This window comes from Corylus avellana, chromosome 6 (genome assembly GCF_965113065.1).
Source record: "Corylus avellana chromosome 6, dhCorAvel1.hap1.2, whole genome shotgun sequence".
Classification (NCBI taxonomy): Eukaryota; Viridiplantae; Streptophyta; class Magnoliopsida; order Fagales; family Betulaceae; genus Corylus; species Corylus avellana.
Genome location: NC_142495.1, coordinates 11,341,328 through 11,362,660, shown reverse-complemented (window position 1 = coordinate 11,362,660; position 21,333 = coordinate 11,341,328). Strand labels below are relative to the sequence as shown.

The window sequence follows — 21,333 nt, the reverse complement described above, 5'->3', positions numbered from 1 at the left end:
GATTAGACTATAGCGTCTACCTTTGTTAAGGACGCACTTCCAATAACAAAGAGTAATAGAACAACCCAATTGTCAATGTAGATGAGGGACTTCGGAATATATTTTGTAGAAAAGCTAACTATATATATATATAAATAGCTTTCTAGGTTAGAAAAACCAAAGTGTTTAACAGGAGAAAGTAATATATAATATATCCAAAATATATCTTTGGAGAACTCAATATTTTTCTGTATGCATAAGTGATGTGCCTTATATAAACAAACATAAAACCAATCTTATGACCAAACGGTCATAATAAACATAAATGCCATAAAAGTTTGTTAATGGACAAAGGCTTGGTCAACATCCTTTTTTTTTTTTTATAAGCAACGGTCAAACTATAAAAACTAAATTAAAGTGATTTTATTTTTCCATAAAACTGTTTTAATACTCAAACGGTAATAAATATTAATAATAAACCATAACTAAATAATAAAGATTGTTTGTAAACAATATTAATGTCCAAACCGTTATAAACAAAATTGGTTAAAGCTATTTTTATTTCTCATAAAAACTCATAAAGAGAATAATATCAAATAATAAAACGGTTTCAAAGTACTGAAAATTAAATGTTTGTAACACATATTACAACATAAAATACGAGGAAGAAGAATGGTATGGATGGATCACACCAACATACTGAATTTAATAAACATCTTGACATGTTTTGTAATTCAAATCCTTACATCTTACCATTTTGGACTTAGATGTTTGTTCAGGTAATGCATTGAAGTTTTATTTATTACTGAAGTTGTTCCAACTTTGTTGTGAATCCTGAGGAGAATCACAATTATAATTATGGTTTGTGGTGATCAGTATTTGTTATGGTCTACAGTTGTATGAAAGGATGATTAATTCATATCAATAAAAGACATGGCTAATTACCATCGGATTCTAGTAATAGATAGTAGAAGAGAATAAAGGGGTAGAGTGTTAGTGATAGGATAGTCATATGATACAGCTCTACATCTCTATTAGGTGTTAGTGATAGGATATAGGTCGAGTAGTTTATCTTTATCATATGGTTTACAGTTCTATGAAAGGATGACTTCATATCAATAAAAAAGACTTGGCTATAGGATGTGTGATGCCCCGTAATATCAAAACTCTCTCTCAAAAAAAAAAAAAATGTTAAAAACACACTACAAGCAATATGGTCTTTAGCGACCAAATAAATAGCGGTGACCCAAAAGTCGCCGCTATTGAGGGGTCATTAGCGGCGACTTTTCGAAGTCGCCGCTAATGATCCCTCATTAGCGGCGACATTCGAGTCGCCGCTAATAGTAGCCACTAAAAACAAAAAAATATATTATTTAGCAGCAACAACAATAGCGGCGACTATGAGTCGCCGCTAATACGATCCAATCAGCGGCAACCATAAAGTCGCCGCTAATGATGGTCAATAGCGGCGACTTTACGGTTGCCACTATTGAGTGAGAAAAAGTAATTAAAAAATTTTTAAAAGCTATGGTCGCCGCTATTGAGGGTCAATAGCGGCGACTCCTAAAAGTCGCCGCTGATGAGTGGTCAATAGTGGCGACTTTCAGGTTGCCGCTATTGAGTGAGAAAAAGTAATTAAAAAAATTTAAAAAGCTTATTAGCGGCGACCTTATATTGACCCTCAATAGCGGCGACAACTTAAAGTCGCCGCTAATGAGTGGTCAATAGCAGCGACTTTAGGGTTGCCGTTATTGAGTGAGAAAAAATAATTAAAAAAATTTAAAAAGCAAATTAGCGGCGACCATAATGTTGCCGCTATTGAGTGGGCAATAGCAGCGACTCTTGAGAGTCGCCGCTGATGAGTGGTCAATAGCGGCGACCTTATTGGCGCCGCTATTGAGTGAGAAAAAATAATTTAAAAAAAAGGCTAAAAAACTCATTAGTGGCGACCATAGGGTCGCCGCTAATGAGGGTCAACAGCGGCGACTTTCTTGAGTTGCCGCTGATAAGTGGTCAATAGCGGCGACTCTTGAGGGTCGCCGCTGATGAGTGGTCAATAGCGGCGACCTTATTGTCGCCGCTATTGAGTGAGAAAATTTTTTTTTTAAAAAAAACTAACAAACTCATTAGCGGCGACTAAAGAGTCGCCGCTGATAAGTGGTCAATAGCGGCGACTTAAGGGTCGCCGCTATTGACCCCTGAAAAAAAAAAAAAATTAAATAAATAAATAAATATTGGGGCGATGCTATTGAGTCTACATATATAATAGAAAAAAACTATTTCCCAAAAATTCACCTCTGATAATATGTCATTATTTCTTTTATATTAATTATTGGTGAATTTTTTCTATTCTTATTTTATATAAAAAATAAATATTTATTTTTTTCTTTTAAATAAAACAAATTTTCCTATTAAATTAAAACGCTTGGAAAAATTAATTTTTTTTGTATTATTATTGAAGTTTTCTATTTCTTATTCTTATTTAAATGTTTGATTGATCATGATAAGATCAAATGTTCGATCAAACATCTGATCAATCATAGTGATTAGTTCGATTGATCGTGATAGGATCAAATGTTCGATCAAACATCCGATCGATCCTAATGAATTAGTTCGATTAATCATGATAGATCAAACTTCCGATCGATCCTGGTGAATTAGTTCGATTGATCGTGATATAATTAAATGATCGATCAAACATCCGATAGATCCTACTGAATTAATTCGATTGATCGGATCATGACAGGATCAAATGTTCGATCAAACATCCAATCGATCTTATTGAATTAGTTCGATTGAACGTGATAGGATCAAACATCCGATCAATCCTAATGAATTAGTTCGATTGATCGTGATAGGATCAAATGATCGATCAAACATTCGATCGATCATAGTGAATTAGTTCGATTGATCGTAATAGGATCAAATGTTCGATCAAACATCCGATCGATCCTAATGAATTAGTTCGATTAATCATGATAGATCAAACTTCCAATCGATCTTGGTGAATTAGTTCGATTGATCGTGATATAATCAAATGATTGATCAAACATCCGATAGATCCTACTGAATTAATTCGATTGATCGGATCGTGATAGGATCAAATGTTCGATCAAACATCCAATCGATCTTATTGAATTAGTTCGATTGAACGTGATAGGATCAAACATCCGATCAATCTTAATGAATTAGTTCGATTGGTCATGATAGATCAAACATCTGGTCTCGCATCCGATCCATCCTAATGAATTAGTTCGATTGATCATGATATGATCAAATGATCGATCGAATATCCGATGGATCTTACTGAATTAATTCGATTTATCATGATAGGATCAAACGATCTATCAAACATCCGATCGATCCTATTGAATTAATTCTATTGATTGTGATAGGATCAAATGATCGATCAAACATCTGATCAATCATAGTGAATTAGTTCGATTGATCGTGATAGGATCAAATGTTCGATCAAACATCCGATCGATCCTAATGAATTAGTTCAATTAATCATGATAGATCAAACTTTCGATCGATCCTGGTGAATTAGTTCGATTGATCGTGATATAATCAAATGATCGATCAAACATCCGATAGATCCTACTGAATTAATTCGATTGATTGGATCGTGATAGGATCAAATGTTCGATCAAACATCCAATCGATCTTATTGAATTAGTTCGATTGAACGTGATAGGATCAAACATCCGATCAATCCTAATGAATTAGTTCGATTGGTCATGATAGATCAAACATCCGGTCGAACATCCGATCGATCCTAATGAATTAGTTCGATTGATCATGATATGATCAAATGATCGATCGAATATCCGATGGATCTTACTGAATTAATTCGATTTATCATGATAGGATCAAACGATCTATCAAGCATCCGATCGATCCTATTGAATTAATTCTATTGATCGTGATAGGATCAAATGATCGATCAAACATTTGATTGATCCTAATGAATTAGTTCGATTGATCGTGATAAGATCAAATGATCGATCAAACATTCGATCGATCATAATGAATTAGTTCGATTGATCGTGATAGGATCAAATGTTCGATTGAACATTTGATCGATCCTAGTAAATTAGTTCGATTGATCTTGATAGGATCAAATGATCGATCGAACATCTGATCAATCCTAATGAATTAGTTCGATTGATCGAATATCCGATCGATCCTAATGAATTAGTTCGATTGATCGTGATATGATCAAATGTTCGATCAAACATCCAATCGATCCTAGTGAATTAATTCGATTTATATATCATTATTGAAATTTTCTATTTTTGATTCTTATTTAAATGTGAAGATAAGAGCAAATATATATATATATATATATATATATATATAATTTCCTATATTTTTGTGTATATGAACATCCGATCGATCCTAGTGAATTAGTTTGATTGATCGTTATTTTTATTTTAATTATTGGTGATTTTTTTTTTTTAATTTAAGCTATTAATAAATTATAAAAAAAATATCTTTTGTATTTTTCCTTGAAAATGACTTTTATACCCTTATAAATGTTATAAAATTTCAAGTTGACCTTACATTTTAAATTAAAATTATTTTTAAAAAATAAAAGTAATTAGCGGCGACAAAAGTCGCCGCTATTGAGTGCAAAAGATTAAGCGCCAACCAATGGCGCGGTTTCTAAAATTTTTAGACAAAAATTTCATAAACCGCGTCTTTTTTTTTCCCCAACCCTCAAAACACCAAAATCCCTAACCCCCCTCTCACTCACCTCCCTCATCACTCTCCCTCTCTCGATCTCTCCCTCAAAAACACCCCCCTCTCACTCGATCTCTCTCCTGCTGCTCACCTCTCTCTCACTCCGGCGAGGTCTTTGATCGGCCACCGGCGAAGTTGTCTCTTCGTCTCTCTCTCTCTCTCTCTCTCTCTCAGTTTAGTTTATTTGCGTTTGAAGGCTGACATATTCTCTGTGATTGTGTTGGCACAGAGTGATTGTATGCAATAGGCCAATACCAGGTTCATCGATAAGCCCCTCCTCTCATGGTCCGCTTCTGATGTCGAAGAGTTCATTGCTTCAGGCCCTGTTCACGGACCCACTGTAACTCTCACTCTGTCTTGCTCTTTTTTATTTTGGGATTTTATATTTCGGTTTGTCTTTGATTTGGTGTTTTGTTTCACTTTGTGGATCCGTTTTTTTTTTCTTCCGCTATTCATCTATTTTGTTGGTTATTTAGATTGTTTTTGCATTTTTTTTTAATTATATCTTATTTATTTTGGCTCTAAGTAGAGAATATTCTTGTGTGTTGGTCTTATTTTTGTTTTTTTCCTCTTCATTTGTTGCTTTACATTTTTTCCCCATGTTATACGTCCTTTTCCATAACTGATGGTGATAGATAGCTTTGTATACATCTAGTGATCTTTATTGGGTATTTTGTGGGAGATGTTTATTTTGGTCTTTTCTCTATTCTTTCTCATTTGTAGAGGGTTTTGGTTATTTAGTTGATTATATAATAAGAAGAGTTAGTATGAAAATTACTTATTTCTGGCTTTTGTTTCATTTTACATTTTGGATTATAATGAGTGGTATATCTGGTTTTGATGTTGCTCCTAGTATCTAAATGGCTTTTGACTCATGTTATCTTGACTTGTTTGTAGTTAGTGCCCAGTCAGGTTTAAGTATTAATATTTTGACTGATGTTATCCGTGGGATACGTGTTTGTAGTTCATTCCAAAATATGCCTTGAGGTATCATAAACTAGGTTTATTAAGAGTATGATTTGAGGTATCATAAACTAGGTTTATTTTGTGAAATAATATGCTTGGAGAAATTTTTAGTTTGGGTTGTGTATCTGCTATGGTTATCTTGCATTTGCTGAACTCTATGGACGGTTAATTGTGAGGATGTTGAATCTACTCATGGATATGTGGAAGGTTGTGTGTGTGTTAATTTAAATTGCTGCATTTTGTTTGGCATATGGTTTGAGTTGTGCCTTTCTGTTTTCCTTGAGCAGATGCCTTCTTTGTTAGTGGTGAGCTTCTTTTACATTGCTTTGTCCTTTTTTTTTTTTTTGAAAGTTGTTTACATGTTAGGAATTTGCTTTTGGTTTTAAGATTTGTTGTTGAATGCTGTGGGATTTGCTTCCTGAGTTCTAAAATTTGCTTATCCAATCTCAAGTTGATGGACAAGGTTTGATTGAAAAATGACCATCGTAGTGATAACCTTTGGATAATAATATACACATTTGGATTATTATTAAAGTTTTTGTTCATCTGCTTGTAGCTAGTTTCTATACATTTCCAAACACTAGCTGTGGGTATTAATGTTGTTCTATAGTGTAGTGTGGTGTAGTTTAATGTATTTTCATTAGATTTGGTTCTTTTATGTCCCTATTGTAGGAAGCTGAGCTCGCTAGAGAGAAGACAAATTTGACACAAGCTGGACAGGTCTCATATTTTTGCTGTGAACATGTGCCTTATAGAGTATGGTTTGAAGGGCAGCAGGGGAATCTTTTTGAAGACTAATTAATCTCAATAACTACCAAGTGTTACCAGGATAAGAAGCTTTTCTTCTCTGTTTCTAATGAAATTCTTATTTGTTGACACTTATTTTCTGCATATGTACTTGCATAGCTATTTTTCTTTAGGTATAGTAGGACTTGGAGAAAAATAGAAATTCAAAATACAAATCTTTCTAGACCTGTCACATAGAAACAATTGAGATTATAATGTGATCTCCTGCACAGTTTTTATTTTCAGATTTTAAATTTTCCTTTTCAATAGTTATGTGAGCATAATATATATATGTTTGTATTTATACTTTTAATTTAATGTAAATTATATTTTACTCAAATAGGGTGTGAAAATACTTGTATGATGTAAGGGTTTAATGGTAAGTTTGGCCTATTATAACTACTATATATATATAATAAAATCCAAAATTAATTAATTATTATTATTATTATTATTATTATTATTATTTTTTTTTTTTTTTAATTATTTTTTTTTAATTTTCTCATATCATTAGCGGCGACTTTAAGGTCGCCGCTAATGATAGTGGAATAGCGGCGACTCTTGGTCGCCGCTATTGATTATTTATTTTTTATTTTTTAACTTTTTTTATCATTAGTGGCGACCTTAAAGTCGCCGCTAATGACATATCATTAGCGGCGACCACAGAGTCGCCGCTAATGATATACCAATAGCGGCGACCCTAGGATTATTTCGAACGTATTTTTGCGGCAACAAAAAAGTCATTAGCGGTGACTTAAAGTCGCTGCTAATGAGGGGTCATTAGCGGCGACCCTAAAAGTCGCCGCTATTTGGCATCAGTGTCCAATTACTCGCGGCAACCAAAATAGCGGCCACTTGTCGCCGCTATTGATCAATGGCGGCCATTTTTGGGTCATTAGCGGCGACTTTGAGTCGCCGCTAATGACCAAATTTTTTGTAGTGACAACCTCTAATTTTAAATCAATAACGCCCCATTAATTTTAAAAGAGTTTTAATTATAACCATAAAAGTGCTACTCCTTTTGGAAAAAACCTTTTATTTGAAAAACAACCCAAAAACCTAATTTAAGCTTTTGATCCAACATTCGCTGGGGGACCTCTGAACATTCGCCTAGGGACCACTCCAAACGTTCGTTGACCAAATTGTAAACCATTGAACATTGACTAAACGTTCAATCTGCAACCCTAAAACCATTATGTAATAGTACATCGAATGTTTGCACATAGTATTGAACGTTTGGTGACACTTTGAAAAGCAATTTTAACACATTATAAATACCACTTCTTTCTCCCCTAAAACTCCTCCCTTGTACCAGAAACCCTAATCCTAGAGCGAGAAGAGATTTTAGAAAGAGAAATAGGAGATTTTGAAGTGGTTTGCCATCGGTAAAAGCTTCTATACTCAGTTGGTTTTCGTGTTATTCTTATGATTTCCATCCTCTTTACAAGTATTAAGGTACCATGATTAGTTTGTGTTATCATCTTCTTTAAAAAGAGAAAAGGGTTTTCCAAAGTTTTAAAAACACCTCATCTTTGCTTAGGTTTGCATGCTATTATGGTTTGCTATGTTACATGCACTCATTAAGAGCCTAAGATGAGACGTTTTACGTGATGATTTGAGGACAAGAGCTTTGCATGCATTCTAGCATTTGAACGAACGTTCTCTACATTATGACTGAATTTTCGCTCTCGAGCCCGAACTTTCAACCATAAGATAGAACATTTGAATAGTGTCTAAAATGGGTGAAATTAGGATTTTTGTGACCTTAAGCTAGTTTGCTACTCGACAAGGCCTTATGTGCTTAAAATAGGCTCCACGTTAGTGCGCATAATGATAAACTATGTTTTGTTATAGCAGGGGTTCGAAATGTCTGAGGAATCGAATGAGTATACGAGGTAAGTGAATACTTACAACTACTTTCCATAAAAACGTGCGATATGTCAGCTGACTAAGCATACGTATGTTATCAGCATAATTATTTTTTTATGCAACTTGGTAAATGCTTTAATAACTAATTAATAAGATAAATTGTATGATATGGTAGACTAGTGCATGCGGTGTAATGGCCATGAGCTTACTACGTACATAAATTTGGTTCTATAGTCAAATGTGTGTGTGTTATATAGGCATCGGATGCAATAGTTGTTTCTCAACCGGCGCAGCCATGTTTGATTGGCGTGTCACTACATGACGTACATCATTAGTAGCGTGAGTGTCATACCGTGATAAAAGACCAGTTTTAAAGGGCTAATAATTTACTACAAGGCAACAAAACATTTTCATAAAACATAGTTTTATAACCCAAAAACCTAAACCCCTTTTGAGTAGCCCAACTCCTTGAGCTCTTTTAAGCAAAACCCAATACGCCCACTTTCTGACTGAATGTACACTAAGGGGACCACCCGAACGTATGCTCTTGACCTAAGTATGAGCATATGCTAGGAGGACCACCACGAGCATTCGTTGACGAGTCTTTGAACCATTAGGTAATACCCAAATGTATGCCTGAACCTTTTTATCCATTGTGTAATAGTACGTGAACATTAACCCCCATAGTACCCGAACGTTTGCTGACTGATGAGTGCCAAATGATGCATATTCTCATAACTTGTATTTATTAAAACCTTAGCTTTGTTATTTTCTGATATTTTGGTTAGTGTTGGTGCTTTAGTGTTTTGCAGGTCATTAAGAGAAAATTGTGGTCTTTGGTGCGGAAATGTGCGAAGAAATCGAAGAAGTGAAGAAAAAGCATTCTCTGGAAGTGCGCTCGAGCGCAGGGAGACTACGATCGAGCGCACTTGTGCAATCACCCAAATGCGCAGCGCCCAAGTGTTGCGCCGTAGTAGCTCTAAAGACCCAAGTGCACTTGAGCACACCTAGAGTGCGATCGAGCGCACTTACGCTGACCTGGCAGCATCGAAACCTTAGATTTTATTATTTATAGCATATTTTTCTATTGTTTTTCTTATTTATTTATTTATTTTATTTGTTATTTGTTATTTTTTATTTTATTTTATTTATTTTTATTTTTATTTTTTATTTTTCTTAAAGAAACTAAATTAACTTCATTAAAATCAAATACTTACAAAAGAATTGGAGTTCAAAGGTCCAAAAACTCAGGAAACATGAAAATTGACAAAGCACAGCGCCCCTGGCATGTCTCTGTGTGTTTACAATAGAAAAGAATGATATTTATAAGCTAATGTTAGGGTTTTAGCGCTGACAGGTCGGCCGAGTGCCCTCGATCGCACACTAGGTGCGATCAATCGCACTCGAGCATGCACTTTCCAATTTTGATGGGCACAAATGCGTTCAATCACACTATATGTGCGCTCGAGCACACTACCTATGGAATTAGTCAACTCTTATGAAACGTGACTTTATAGATTTTTGAGTTAGCTTTACAATGATACCAAGATCGCTTCAATCCGAGGTCTACAACTCTAGATATGGCCTTTTTAGTGGGACTCGTCGGGTGCGAATCATCTCTCGATCCAAATTTACTGCCAATACTCCCTGAAGTGTCTGAAGCCCCAAAATTAATGGATTTTTCCTTTAAAGGCGTACTTTTCCCTAAGCAACCTACAAAATACTAAAAATAAAGAACTAACACAAAACATTAGAAAATAATAAAGCTAAAGGCTTAGCAAACATAAATTAAGGGGTCTAAACTCCTAAACTTACATTTTGCTAGTCCCTTATAAAAAAAAAAAAAAAAAAAAAAAATCAAAGTAAGAATCATAAGTCCACTGTCGTGGGAGAGACGATTGCATTTAGCATATGCAATAAGCCTTTTAAACCCCTAGGCATCTTTAGTGGACGAGTGGAGTCTCGTGAGGGTTTAACAGGAATGATACCCACAAACATTGTCAGTGCTATGTCATTGAAAAGAATAAAGTTTCACAAAAACCATGGATCTCATTCATAAGCAAGCTTAACAAGACAAACACTATCATCACAATCATTAGGAAACCCTGAATCAAACAACTCATAAATGGACAGTTGAGACAACAAATGCTCAGATAGGTGCAAAGCGAAATTAGTATACAATCATGAGGCTTCAATTTATTCTTAAGATAAATACCTCAAAATTCGTTGGAATCCCTATCAAATGAAACAACGAAGGCAAGATATGCATTTTTTTTTTTTGTAGACTGTGCAATGCTTAGCTCCCTTAAACTTTCTAATTGACCCATGTAACAAGTGTTAGGCCAATGACTCCCAAACCAGATGGTTTTATGGCACTAGATGTAAAACATCCAGCTTAATGATTTAAGTCAAAATGGCTAAGAAGCTAAAATTGGCCGTACAATCAACCAATCTTGAGTTTCACGCCTTTTTACGCGAACACTCAATGCTTAATGAGGCAAGAGGTTCGATTACTCAATGAGAACTCAAAATGATGATTTTATTATTATTATTATTATTATTTTAAAAAAAAAAAAATTATTGCTATTCATTAACAAATCATCCAACAAATCTCAAGATACACATGATTCAGTTCAAATTTCATACCTCATAGACTCTATGCTAATGTGCTCGTGATAATCAACTCAGAACAAATGAAGTCTCTCTAACCCAAAAGTGAGTTAAATGATTCAGATTCCTAATGACATGATGAAATGTTCAAAATTTTAAACAAGCCAATGAAAATTAAACCACAGGTAGAGCTAACTCATGCTTAACAAAAACATAGCAATTTATTTTTTATTTATTTATTTATTTTTTTTATTTTTTATTTATTTTAACAAAACAAACAAATAGAGTGTTGTTGCACTGACAACTTTGAAAATTAATTTTAACCCATTCTCCATCTTTTCAGGAGAGAGCACGCCCCAAGCCCCTTTATAAACCCTTCCCTTCGACCCTCAACCCCTCTTTACACCAAGAAACCCTAACCTTAGAGTGATGAGTGATTTTGAAGAGAAAGTGGAAGCCTTGTTGGAGTTTTGCCATCATCAAGGTAATTTCTTGATCATTCCCTTTGCTTTCATGTTCTTTGATAAAATACGAGAATCATGCTCTACTCCCAAATCAAATGTATAAGCGATTTATATAACCAAAACAAACACATAAGCAGTTTATATAAGAAAAATAAAAAGCTATGTCTAAGATTAAACCAACACAACAATAAAGAGCATTTAGACAACCACAACACAATATTTGTTGACAAAGTAGAAAACCTTTTGAACCAATCAAAGGGAAAAATCACTTGGGGACAGCTAAACCCAGGAAATCACTATATGAAGATTCAGAGTTACAGACTAAACGATACTCACTCCCTGGAGGACCTCTAGACTTAATAAGAACAACAAGCTTCCCAGCTTGTCTCTACCCTGACCATCTTCACAGAGTGCATCTCCTTACCGACCCTTTAGTAGACTTCTTTGCGGTTGAGTGATGTGTATGACCTGGTTTGAAATCAGTAAAAACCCCAAGTAAGCGAGAAAGCATGAAGCTTTTTAGGCAGCCTTACTTGGTACAAACAACCATGAAGGGTATCACTTCCATGAGTGATAATAGCAACCCTTTCTTTACCGGAAACCTCCAAGTTCAGAAGAGCATAAAATGGAAATGAAGAGGTTCAAGGAGATCTAAAAATAATACCGGTATTTACAGAACTAGAATTTTACTTATTTCTGTCTTAACGGGGACTATCTTCCATTTGTACGGGAATGCCAAAATCTGATATTTTGAGCCATCCTCGTCATAATGGGAGTTAATTCTCGTTTAGACGCAAAGAGTAAAAAGTAGATATAAATACCCATCATGAGCCCGTCCTAACGAGACTTCTGACGAGAAAACAGGGAGTCCAACATTGGTCCCGTTACATGTTCTGCCCTGAACAGGTTCCTGACGAGGAGACAGTAGCCTCCCGCTACATGCTCGTCTGGACGCACCTTTTGACGAGGAAACATAAACTTCCCATTGCATGTCCCATCTTGACGCACCTCTTGACGAGGAAAAAAGAACTTCCTGTCACATGTCCCATTCTAACGCAGTTCCTGTCGGGAAAATAGAGAGCTATCCTTTAGCCCCGTCACATGCCCGTTATGGCGCCCCATCCAACGGGGAAGGCAAAAAACTCTTACAAACATCTAATCTTCACCCCGATACTTAGGGAAGAATGAGAATTTACAACCAAATGTTTTGATCATTAAATAAGGCCAAACTAAACCTAACAATCTCCCCTTTGGCCATTTAATGACAAAACCCAAAACACCTCCAATCTTTATCTCGACACATGGGAAAGAAATGAGAAAAAACAAAGGCCAAATACAACCTAACGTTGTTATTAGTGCTTTCTTAGTATAACAAGTTTTAAAGATGCTTTAACAAATTCTTGTACCTATTTTCTTACAAAACCAATAATGATTTTGAAGAGCTTTAAACTCATATTTGATCTTTTTAAGTTTGCATGTTTACAAGTTTTGTACCTTTCATGTGTCCATTAGAAGCCTAGGATGAGATTTACCGCACCCTAGAAGCATAAAACCATGTTTGGGGCTTCTGGCCAAGAGTTTTCACTCTCTGACCGAATGTACACACATAGGGCCGAGCCCAAAGAGTAGGACATATGCCCAGTAACCCAAATATGTAAGCTTAAGGTTTCGACGACCCCTTTCATTAGATAAAACTTATTGTGTCACTCGAAGAGTTCTCTAGTGCTACATATAATGATGTATCGTATTTCATTATAGTAGGGATTTGTGATGTTGGAGGACTCAAGCGAGTGCACGAGTTAAGTAAACACTTATGACTGCTTTCCTTAAAAACATGCAATATGTCAGCTGACTAATCATGTGTATGATATGATCATGCCTAAATTTTTGTATAACTTGGTAGCTGTCTTAATAGCTAATTGATAAGATGTATCGTAAGACATGGTGCATCGGTACATGCAATATAATGGCCATGGGCTTACTATATAAACTTGATTGTATGGTCAACGTGTGTATGGATGTGATATAAGGACCTTGGATCCAATGGTTATTTAGTAACCGGAGCAGCCTTAATTGGCTGGTCACAATAGAACGTACATCACTAGTAGTACGGGGCCACCCGAGGTCGGACTCGGTCAGGCTGTTAGTGTTATGGACGATAGCGTACTGATAAGCGCTGAATGTTGCACATTCAAGCCCCTTAATTTATATATGTTAATTCCTTAGCATTGTTATTTGTTTGATTTTGTTTTGTTTTTATGTTTCAGGTCTTATTTGACAAACCATTGGAAAATTGGCTTAAAAGACAACAATTGGAGCATTTTGGATCTAGGATCGATCGCAGCACTCCTGGGATCGAGCGCACCTGCGCTCGAGCGTCTGCGGCCAAGGATCAAGCGCATTCATGCACTCGCGTGCAGATCAGCTAGGCTTGAGCGCACTGCTCTCGAGCGCACAAGAACTCGAATCGAGCGCACTCGAGCGTGTACAGCATGGAAGAAGTCTTTCTCTGGCATGGGCTTGGATTTCAGTCTCCCAATTGGACTGGGAGACTGACTTCTGATTTTATGAGGATTTCTAGGGTTTTAGGGTTTTCCAATTCCCTATAAATAGGGCTCTAAATATTGTAAACAGACAAACCACCTCTTAGAGCTAAAATTTCAGTAAATTGTCTATGGAGCCTAGAAGATCATGAGCAGCTAAACCCAATTGTGGGGTATTGATGTAGCCCTTTCCAAGCACAATGGTTTGATTGTATTTAATTTCTAGTTTTCAATATATGCATGTTGATTGTATAACTCTGAGGATTGCTACAATTGATTTCTGTTCTTCATATTAAATGCAATTGTTCTTTAATTCGAATTCAATATTAGTGAAATCTTTATCCTGTCTTAGAAATTATTTTACTATTATTGAACTCAAATCATTCTTATTTTCTGTGATTATAAGGATGATGGTTATACAAAGGTTCTTAATTTACATGTAATCAATAGGGATAGATAGACCATGCCTAGGAAAGACGGATCGTACTACACCCTAGTTTAGTGTAATTTAGGTAGATGATCCGTGCCAACCAAAGATGGATTATGCTATTTCATTGATTATATGAAATTATTTGCACATGTTTTCTTGTTTAAATTATAACATGCATAAATTGAGTTGCTAGAATTAAATATGGTTAACCATTGATGTGCGGATTGTGATGAAGTCAATACCCTACTCTCTCTCTCATATATTTACTCCCTTTACTCAGTTTATTTTATGCACTTTAAATTCACACAAACAATTCACTCTCTTGTAATTAAGTTAACTTTAATCTCTTAATTTTGATAATGAAATCCCTGCAGTCCTTGAGGTTCGACACCCTCAATATAGCCCTATCCTACGAGATTCGTTCTATTGCGAGTGGTAATTTTATAATTGATATTTTTGGTCACAAAAATACCACATCAATTTTTGGCGCCGTTGCCGGGGACTACTTAACAGTTTTCTTGTCCAATTTTAAGGATTAATTTTAGCTTAATAATTTATTTTTCTGCTTTAAGTTGCTAACTTTAATTCTGTTTTTTGTTTTATTTCATTTTAGAATTTGCAAACAGGTCCGTAGCTGCCCTCTCTAAGACTGCGCTCGAGCGCACCCTGCCATGCTATCGAGCGCACTTGCGGCAGCCTGCATCTAGAACCCTGAGTGCAATCTAAGGCCGTTTGTGAGCTTGTTTGTTTTATGTTTTTAGCTTATTTTCTTTTTGTCTCTTTAAACTCCTGTTTAGTTTATGCGAGGTTGTCGTTCTTTGTCTTTTCCATTAATTTCTTGCGACCTTGAAATTGAACGGACCCTCAGACAAATTAGATCCCAAAACAACTCTAATTTGCTAGAAGAGCGTTCCATTGAGACCATGGGAGACGGTAATCACGTAGCTTTGCAAGATCATTCCTTGCCTACGACTTACACTACTCCCACATGTCTCCGGTTGCCAGAAATTACGGCAACCCATTATGAAATTAAGCCCAGCACTATACGAAGTTTACCTTCTTTCCTAGGGCTTAGCATTGAAAATCCTTCTGACTTGGTGATTTTGAAGCAATTTGTGATACCACTAAAATGAATGGATTCACTGAGGATGCCCTAAGGATGCGTCTTTTTCCTTTCTCCCTCAAGGAAAAAGCCAAACATTGGTTCCAATCCTTAACACCTAACTCTATTACTTCTTGGGCTCAATTGCAACAAGAATTTCTTAAGAAGTATTTTCCCATAGGAATGACCAATGATACTAGGAGAGCCATCACTACATTCTCCCAGTATGAGGGAGAGGATTTCCATGAGACTTGGGATAGGTTGCAGAGCTTGCTTAGATCATGTCCACACCACGCTGTCCCGAAATGGCAGCTAGTGCAGTGTTTTTATGATGGCCTGACCGAGTCCAATAGAAAAATGGTGGATGCATCATGTGGGGGAACTTTCATGTTAAAAAGCGAAGATGAAGCATGGTCTATGTTTGAAAACTTGAGTAACAATTCTCTTCAGCAGGTTTGCACCAGACGAAGGGCACCAGCACCTAAAGCACCCAAGACAGAGAGTTTGTATGAAGCAGGCCATTCCCCAAACATGGCCAACCAAGTGGTCGAGGCTATCACTATGAAGCTAGATCAAGTTCTGTCGACTGCTGGTTTTGCTCCTAATGCGCCTCACACACATACTGAATCATGCTCATTCTGTTCCAGTCCTATACATCAGGTAAATAACTGCCCTGTTACTGGAAATTACACTGATATTGCAAATGAGCAGGTTAATGCAGCTTTCTCCAGACCGGGTAATGATATGTACTCCAATACCTACAACCCTAGGTGGGGAAATCATCCAAATTTCTCGTGGAAGAATTCAAATTCGGGCAACTCAGCCCCAGGGTCACACACTCAACCCAATAGGCAGCCCTACCAACCTCAGTCCACTTACCGGCCTCCACAGCAGCACTACCAGGCTCCATCAGAGTCTAATTTTGAGGATCAGATTGTAAAAGTAGTGACTGAGCTGACCAGCGAGATAAAGTAGTCAATCAAATCTCAAGAGGAAATAGTCAACTCACATTCCCAATCCATTGCCAAGCTAGAAGCTCAAGTCGGACAACTTGCCAACACTATCAACAGAAGGGACGAAGGAAAGCTTCCGAGTCAGCCAGTGGTAAACCCTAAGAGGCACTACATGATAGATGAGGACACTTCATACCATCAGCAAGTTCAAGCCATCACCACCTTGAGAAGCGGCAAAATAGTTGACAATCATGTGGAGGAGAAGAAGGATGAACACATGGAGGTTGCACATAATTTGCAGAATGATAAAAGAAAGCAAGTGAGCAATGAGGCTTCATCATCAGCAGCATCCACCCTAGAGATCCCATATGAGCCACGGGCCCCCTTCCCAGAACGTCTCAAGGCACCTTCCCACTTTGGGAAACAAGGAGAGAAAATACAAGGCATGATGGAGATGTTCAAACAGGTAAAAATCAATCTCCCCCTTCTTGATGCCATTGCACAAGTGCCTGCCTATGCCAAGTTCCTTAAAGACTTGTGTACTCAAAAGAGGAAGACCAGAAATAACATCCCCAAGAAAGACCTTCTGACTGAGCAAGTGAGTTCCCTGATTAAGCACAACACTCCTCCGAAGTTCAAGGACCCCGGGGCTCTTACAATTTCATGCATCATCGGAAAAAGAGAGATTGATAAGGCACTCTTAGATATAGGACCTGGAGTGAATTTACTTCCCTATTCAGTATATCAGCAGTTGGGCTTATGGGAGCTGAAGCCCACCACAGTGATTATGCAACTAGCTGATCGGTCGATTAAGAAGCCTAGAGGGATTGTAGAAGATGTGATCATCCAAGTGGATAAATTTTTCTTCCCAGTTGACTTTATCGTGCTGGATACCGAGCCTATGCCCAATCCTGAGAAGCTGGTTCCTGTCATCCTTGGGCGACCATTCTTAGCCACATCAAATGCATGTATCAACTGTCGAACTGGAGTCATGGAGATCTCATTTGGCAATATGAAGGTTCGGTTGAATATTTTCACTGCCTTTCAACATGCTCCTGATCAGAATGAGTGTTTCTTTGTGGACAGCATTGAAGAATATGTAGAAGATTCACTACCTAGTCTCCTAACAGAGGATCCAGTGGAAGCTTGTTTGACTTACTTCGACTTTGAAGAGTTCAACACCGACCAGTACATCAAAGAGGTCCATGAATTGCTAGAGACTGCTGCAAGTGCAGATTTCCATCGATGGAGAGTAGTAAAGGAGCCCTTACCTATGACATCAAGCACTCCTCCTGTTCCTTCTCTACTGTCTCCACTGAAACTTGAGTTGAAGCCCTTGCCAGAAAAGCTCAAGTATGCATTTCTCGGAGCTAACAACACTCTGCCGGTCATCATTGCTTCTAATCTTCAAATGGACCAAGAGGACAGTCTGCTAGCAGTTTTAAAGGAGCATAAAGAGGCCATTGGATGGACAGTGGCAGATTTGAAAGGCATCGACCCTTCTATTTGTATGCACCGGATCCATTTGGAAGAAGATGCTCGACCCTCCAGTGAGGCACAGCGCCGGTTGAATCCCAACATGAAGGAGGTAGTAATGAAAGAGGTGGTCAAGTTACTTGATGCAGGCATCATCTACCCTATCTCAGATAGCAAATGGGTGAGCCCCACTCAAGTAGTTCCAAAGAAATCCGGCATCACTGTCATGGAGAATTCTGCTGGAGAGTTGGTTCCACAGCGCACAACCACAGGATGGCGTGTCTGCATTGACTACCGAAAGCTCAATTCCCATACTCTGAAGGATCACTTTCCACTCCCATTCATTGATCAAATTTAGGAGCGTCTTGTTGGCCAAAGCTACTATTGCTTCTCAGATGGCTATTTCGGGTATAATCAGGTTGCCGTTGATCCCCAAGACCAAGAGAAGACGACATTCACATGTCCATTCGGCACCTTTGCTTACCGACGCATGCCCTTCAGCTTATGCAATGCACCTGCCACATTCCAGAGATGTATGATGTCTATCTTCTCCGACATGGTGGAGAAATTTTTGGAGGTATTTATGGATGATTTTTCTATTTTTGGATCTTCGTTTCATACATGTCTCCATAATTTATCACTTGTGCTTCAACGTTGCAAAGAAACTAATCTGATTTTAAGCTGGGAAAAGAGCCACTTTATGGTGCAGGAAGGTATAGTTTTGGGCCATATAGTGTCCGAAAGAGGCATTGAGGTGGACCGGGCCAAAGTTGAGCTCATTGAAAATTTACCCCCGCCCACTTCAGTGAAGCAAATCCATTCTTTCCCAGGGCATGCCGATTTCTATCGTCGTTTAATCAAAGATTTCTGCAAAATTTCAAGGCCCTTATGTAGTTTGCTTGCTAAGGACACCCCTTTTCACTTTGTTGAAGCATGTCATGAGGCATTCCAGCAGCTCCGTTCTCTATTATCTTCTGCTCCCATCATGCAGCTGCCTGACTGGTCTTTGCCCTTTGAGATTATGTGTGATGCATCTGACTATGCTGTGGGTGCGGTTCTGGGACAATGGGTCGGAAAGCTTCCCATGTCATTTATTATGCTAGCAAGACTCTCATGGATGCTCAAGTCAATCACACAACCACCAAGAAAGAATTGCTAGCTGTGGTCTTTGCTCTGGATAAATTCCGCTCTTACCTTCTAGGATCCAAGGTTATAATTTTTTCTGATCATGCTGCTCTGCGACATCTGCTGGCCAAGAAGGAAACAAAGCCGCAGTTAATCCGCTGGATATTACTTCTGCAAGAATTTGATATTGAGATTCGGGACAAGAAGGGCACTGAAAATGTTGTTGCTGACCATTTGTCATGGATTTTATTGGAGACACCCCAGCAGGTTCCCATTTCCGACTCTTTCCCAGATGAGCAATTATTTGAAGTCACTCCGAGAAGTCCGCCATGGTATGCCAACATTGTCAATTATGTAGCTACAGGACGGATTCCTTCTCATTGGTCTAAGCAAGATAAGGACCGGTTCTTCAAGCAAGTTCGATTATATTTTTGGGAAGATCCGGAGTTGTTCAAGTATTGTGCTGATCAGATCATCCGACGCTGTGTCCCTGAGAGTGAATTTTCCAGTATCCTCACCTTTTGCCACTCTCTATCTTGTGGAGGCCATTTCAGTGCCAAGAAGACAGCAGCCAAGGTTTTACAATACGGATTCATCTGGCCCACCTTGTTCAAAGATGCCTATGAATTCTGCCGAGCTTGTGAAAGATGTCAACGCCTGGGAGCTATGTCTCGGAGGGACATGATGCCATTGAACCCCATCCTCATTGTTGAGATTTTTGATGTCTGGGGTATCGACTTCATGGGACCCTTCCCACCCTCTTGTGGGTTTGAGTACACTTTGGTCGGGGTGGATTATGTCTCTAAGTGGGTCGAAGCTATTACCACAAAGACCAATGATCACAAGGTTGTAGTAAAGTTCCTCCAAGCCAACATTTTTAGCAGATTTGGTACTCCTCAGACTATCATCAGTGATGGAGGTAGACACTTTTGCAACCGTTTTTTCAAGGCATTGCTTCTCAAGTACTCTGTCACACATAAGGTAGCCACTCCCTACCATCCTCAAACAAGTGGCCAAGTCGAAGTTTCTAACCAAGAAATTAAGCATATTCTGGAGAAGACAGTTAGGCCAGACCGAAAGGATTGGTCCTCGCGCCTCAATGATGCATTATGGGCCTACCGCACAGCTTACAAAACTCCCATTGGAATGTCTCCATATAGGCTGGTTTATGGCAAGGCGTGTCACCTCCCTGTGGAATTAGAACACAAGGCTCTGTGGGCAATTAAGCAGTTTAATTTCGACATGCAAGCTGCCGGTCCCCATTGGCAACTTCAGTTGACAGAGTTGGAGGAGTTGCGGCGAGATGCCTATGATAGTGCTTGCCTTTATAAGGAGCGGACTAAGGCTTTTCATGACAAACAGATCTTGCCTAAGACGTTTGTGCCGGACCAGAAAGTATTGCTCTTCAATTCCAAACTTCGGCTTTTCCCTGGCAAGCTCCGCTCCAGATGGGACGGCCCCTTCATAGTCACTTCGGTGTCACCCCATGGCGCGGTCGAATTGCGGGACCCAAAGGATGGCACTTTGTTCAAGGTCAACGGTCAAAGGTAGAAGCCCTGCATCCAGAACTTCGAGCCAGGTACAGAAGTGGAATCCATCAATTTGACGGATCTCGTCTATTTTTCTAATTAGGGCACTGACACCCTGGGCTTGAGCGCACCCACTGTGCGCTCGATCCCAGACCACGGGCCTGTGCTCTACCCCATGCTACGTGGGATCGAGTGCAGCAGCTCCACCCTGTCACACACTTGCACACATCCGCTCGAGCGCACCTTCAGAAGCACTCGAGCGTACCCCCGCCCATCTCTTTCACCCTCTGCGCACGTGTGATCGAGGGCACTCGTTTAGAGGTCGCACGTGACCATTTTAGGTCACGGCTCCCTCATTCTCCCCCATTTTTCTCAACTCCCCCGCAGACCTGCTTCTCTCCCCCACCACTGCGTCCACCTAAAAAACCCCACCCAACCTCACCAAATGCCACCGTACCCCACCGCAGTATCCCCCCTACGGCTGCCGCACAACCACTCGCCACCATCATCGGTCTTTTCCCCCTCCTTTTCTCCCTCTCCGACCCCTCTAGTCTCTCCCATTTCCCATTCTCCCCAATACCCCATCGTCCCCATTTTTCACCATTTTTTTGTGAAATCAGCAGCCCTTGGGTCCACGGACTACTCTGTGTTGGTTTTTCGTTCTTTTGCAAGGGGCTGGGCAGCCGGGTAGGGTGGTTCTTCACCACCTTCTTTTTGGAGTGCCCACCAAGTGCTCGACGAATTGCCTCAACCAA

The 21,333-nt window shown here is 38.6% G+C and overlaps 2 protein-coding genes across 2 annotated transcripts in view; both read left to right on the top strand.

Annotated features, from left to right (window-relative positions):
- LOC132186508 (GDSL esterase/lipase 1) overlaps positions 1-6,716 on the top strand; it is a 29,644-nt gene extending 22,928 nt beyond the window's left edge. The window contains exon 8 of the mRNA XM_059600489.2: positions 6,364-6,716. Coding sequence (XP_059456472.2) covers positions 6,364-6,397 — 34 coding nt within the window. The 3' untranslated portion in view covers positions 6,398-6,716. The remainder of the gene's footprint in view (positions 1-6,363) is intronic.
- A 9,904-nt stretch (positions 6,717-16,620) lies between these two features.
- LOC148584868 (uncharacterized) lies at positions 16,621-20,600 on the top strand. Its single transcript, XM_088517542.1, has 5 exons — positions 16,621-16,843; positions 17,321-18,036; positions 18,634-18,973; positions 19,126-19,466; positions 19,998-20,600. Exons 1-5 carry the CDS (start codon positions 16,621-16,623, stop codon positions 20,598-20,600), a joined length of 2,223 nt encoding a protein of 740 aa, XP_088373668.1.
- The last annotated feature ends 733 nt before the right edge of the window (positions 20,601-21,333 follow it).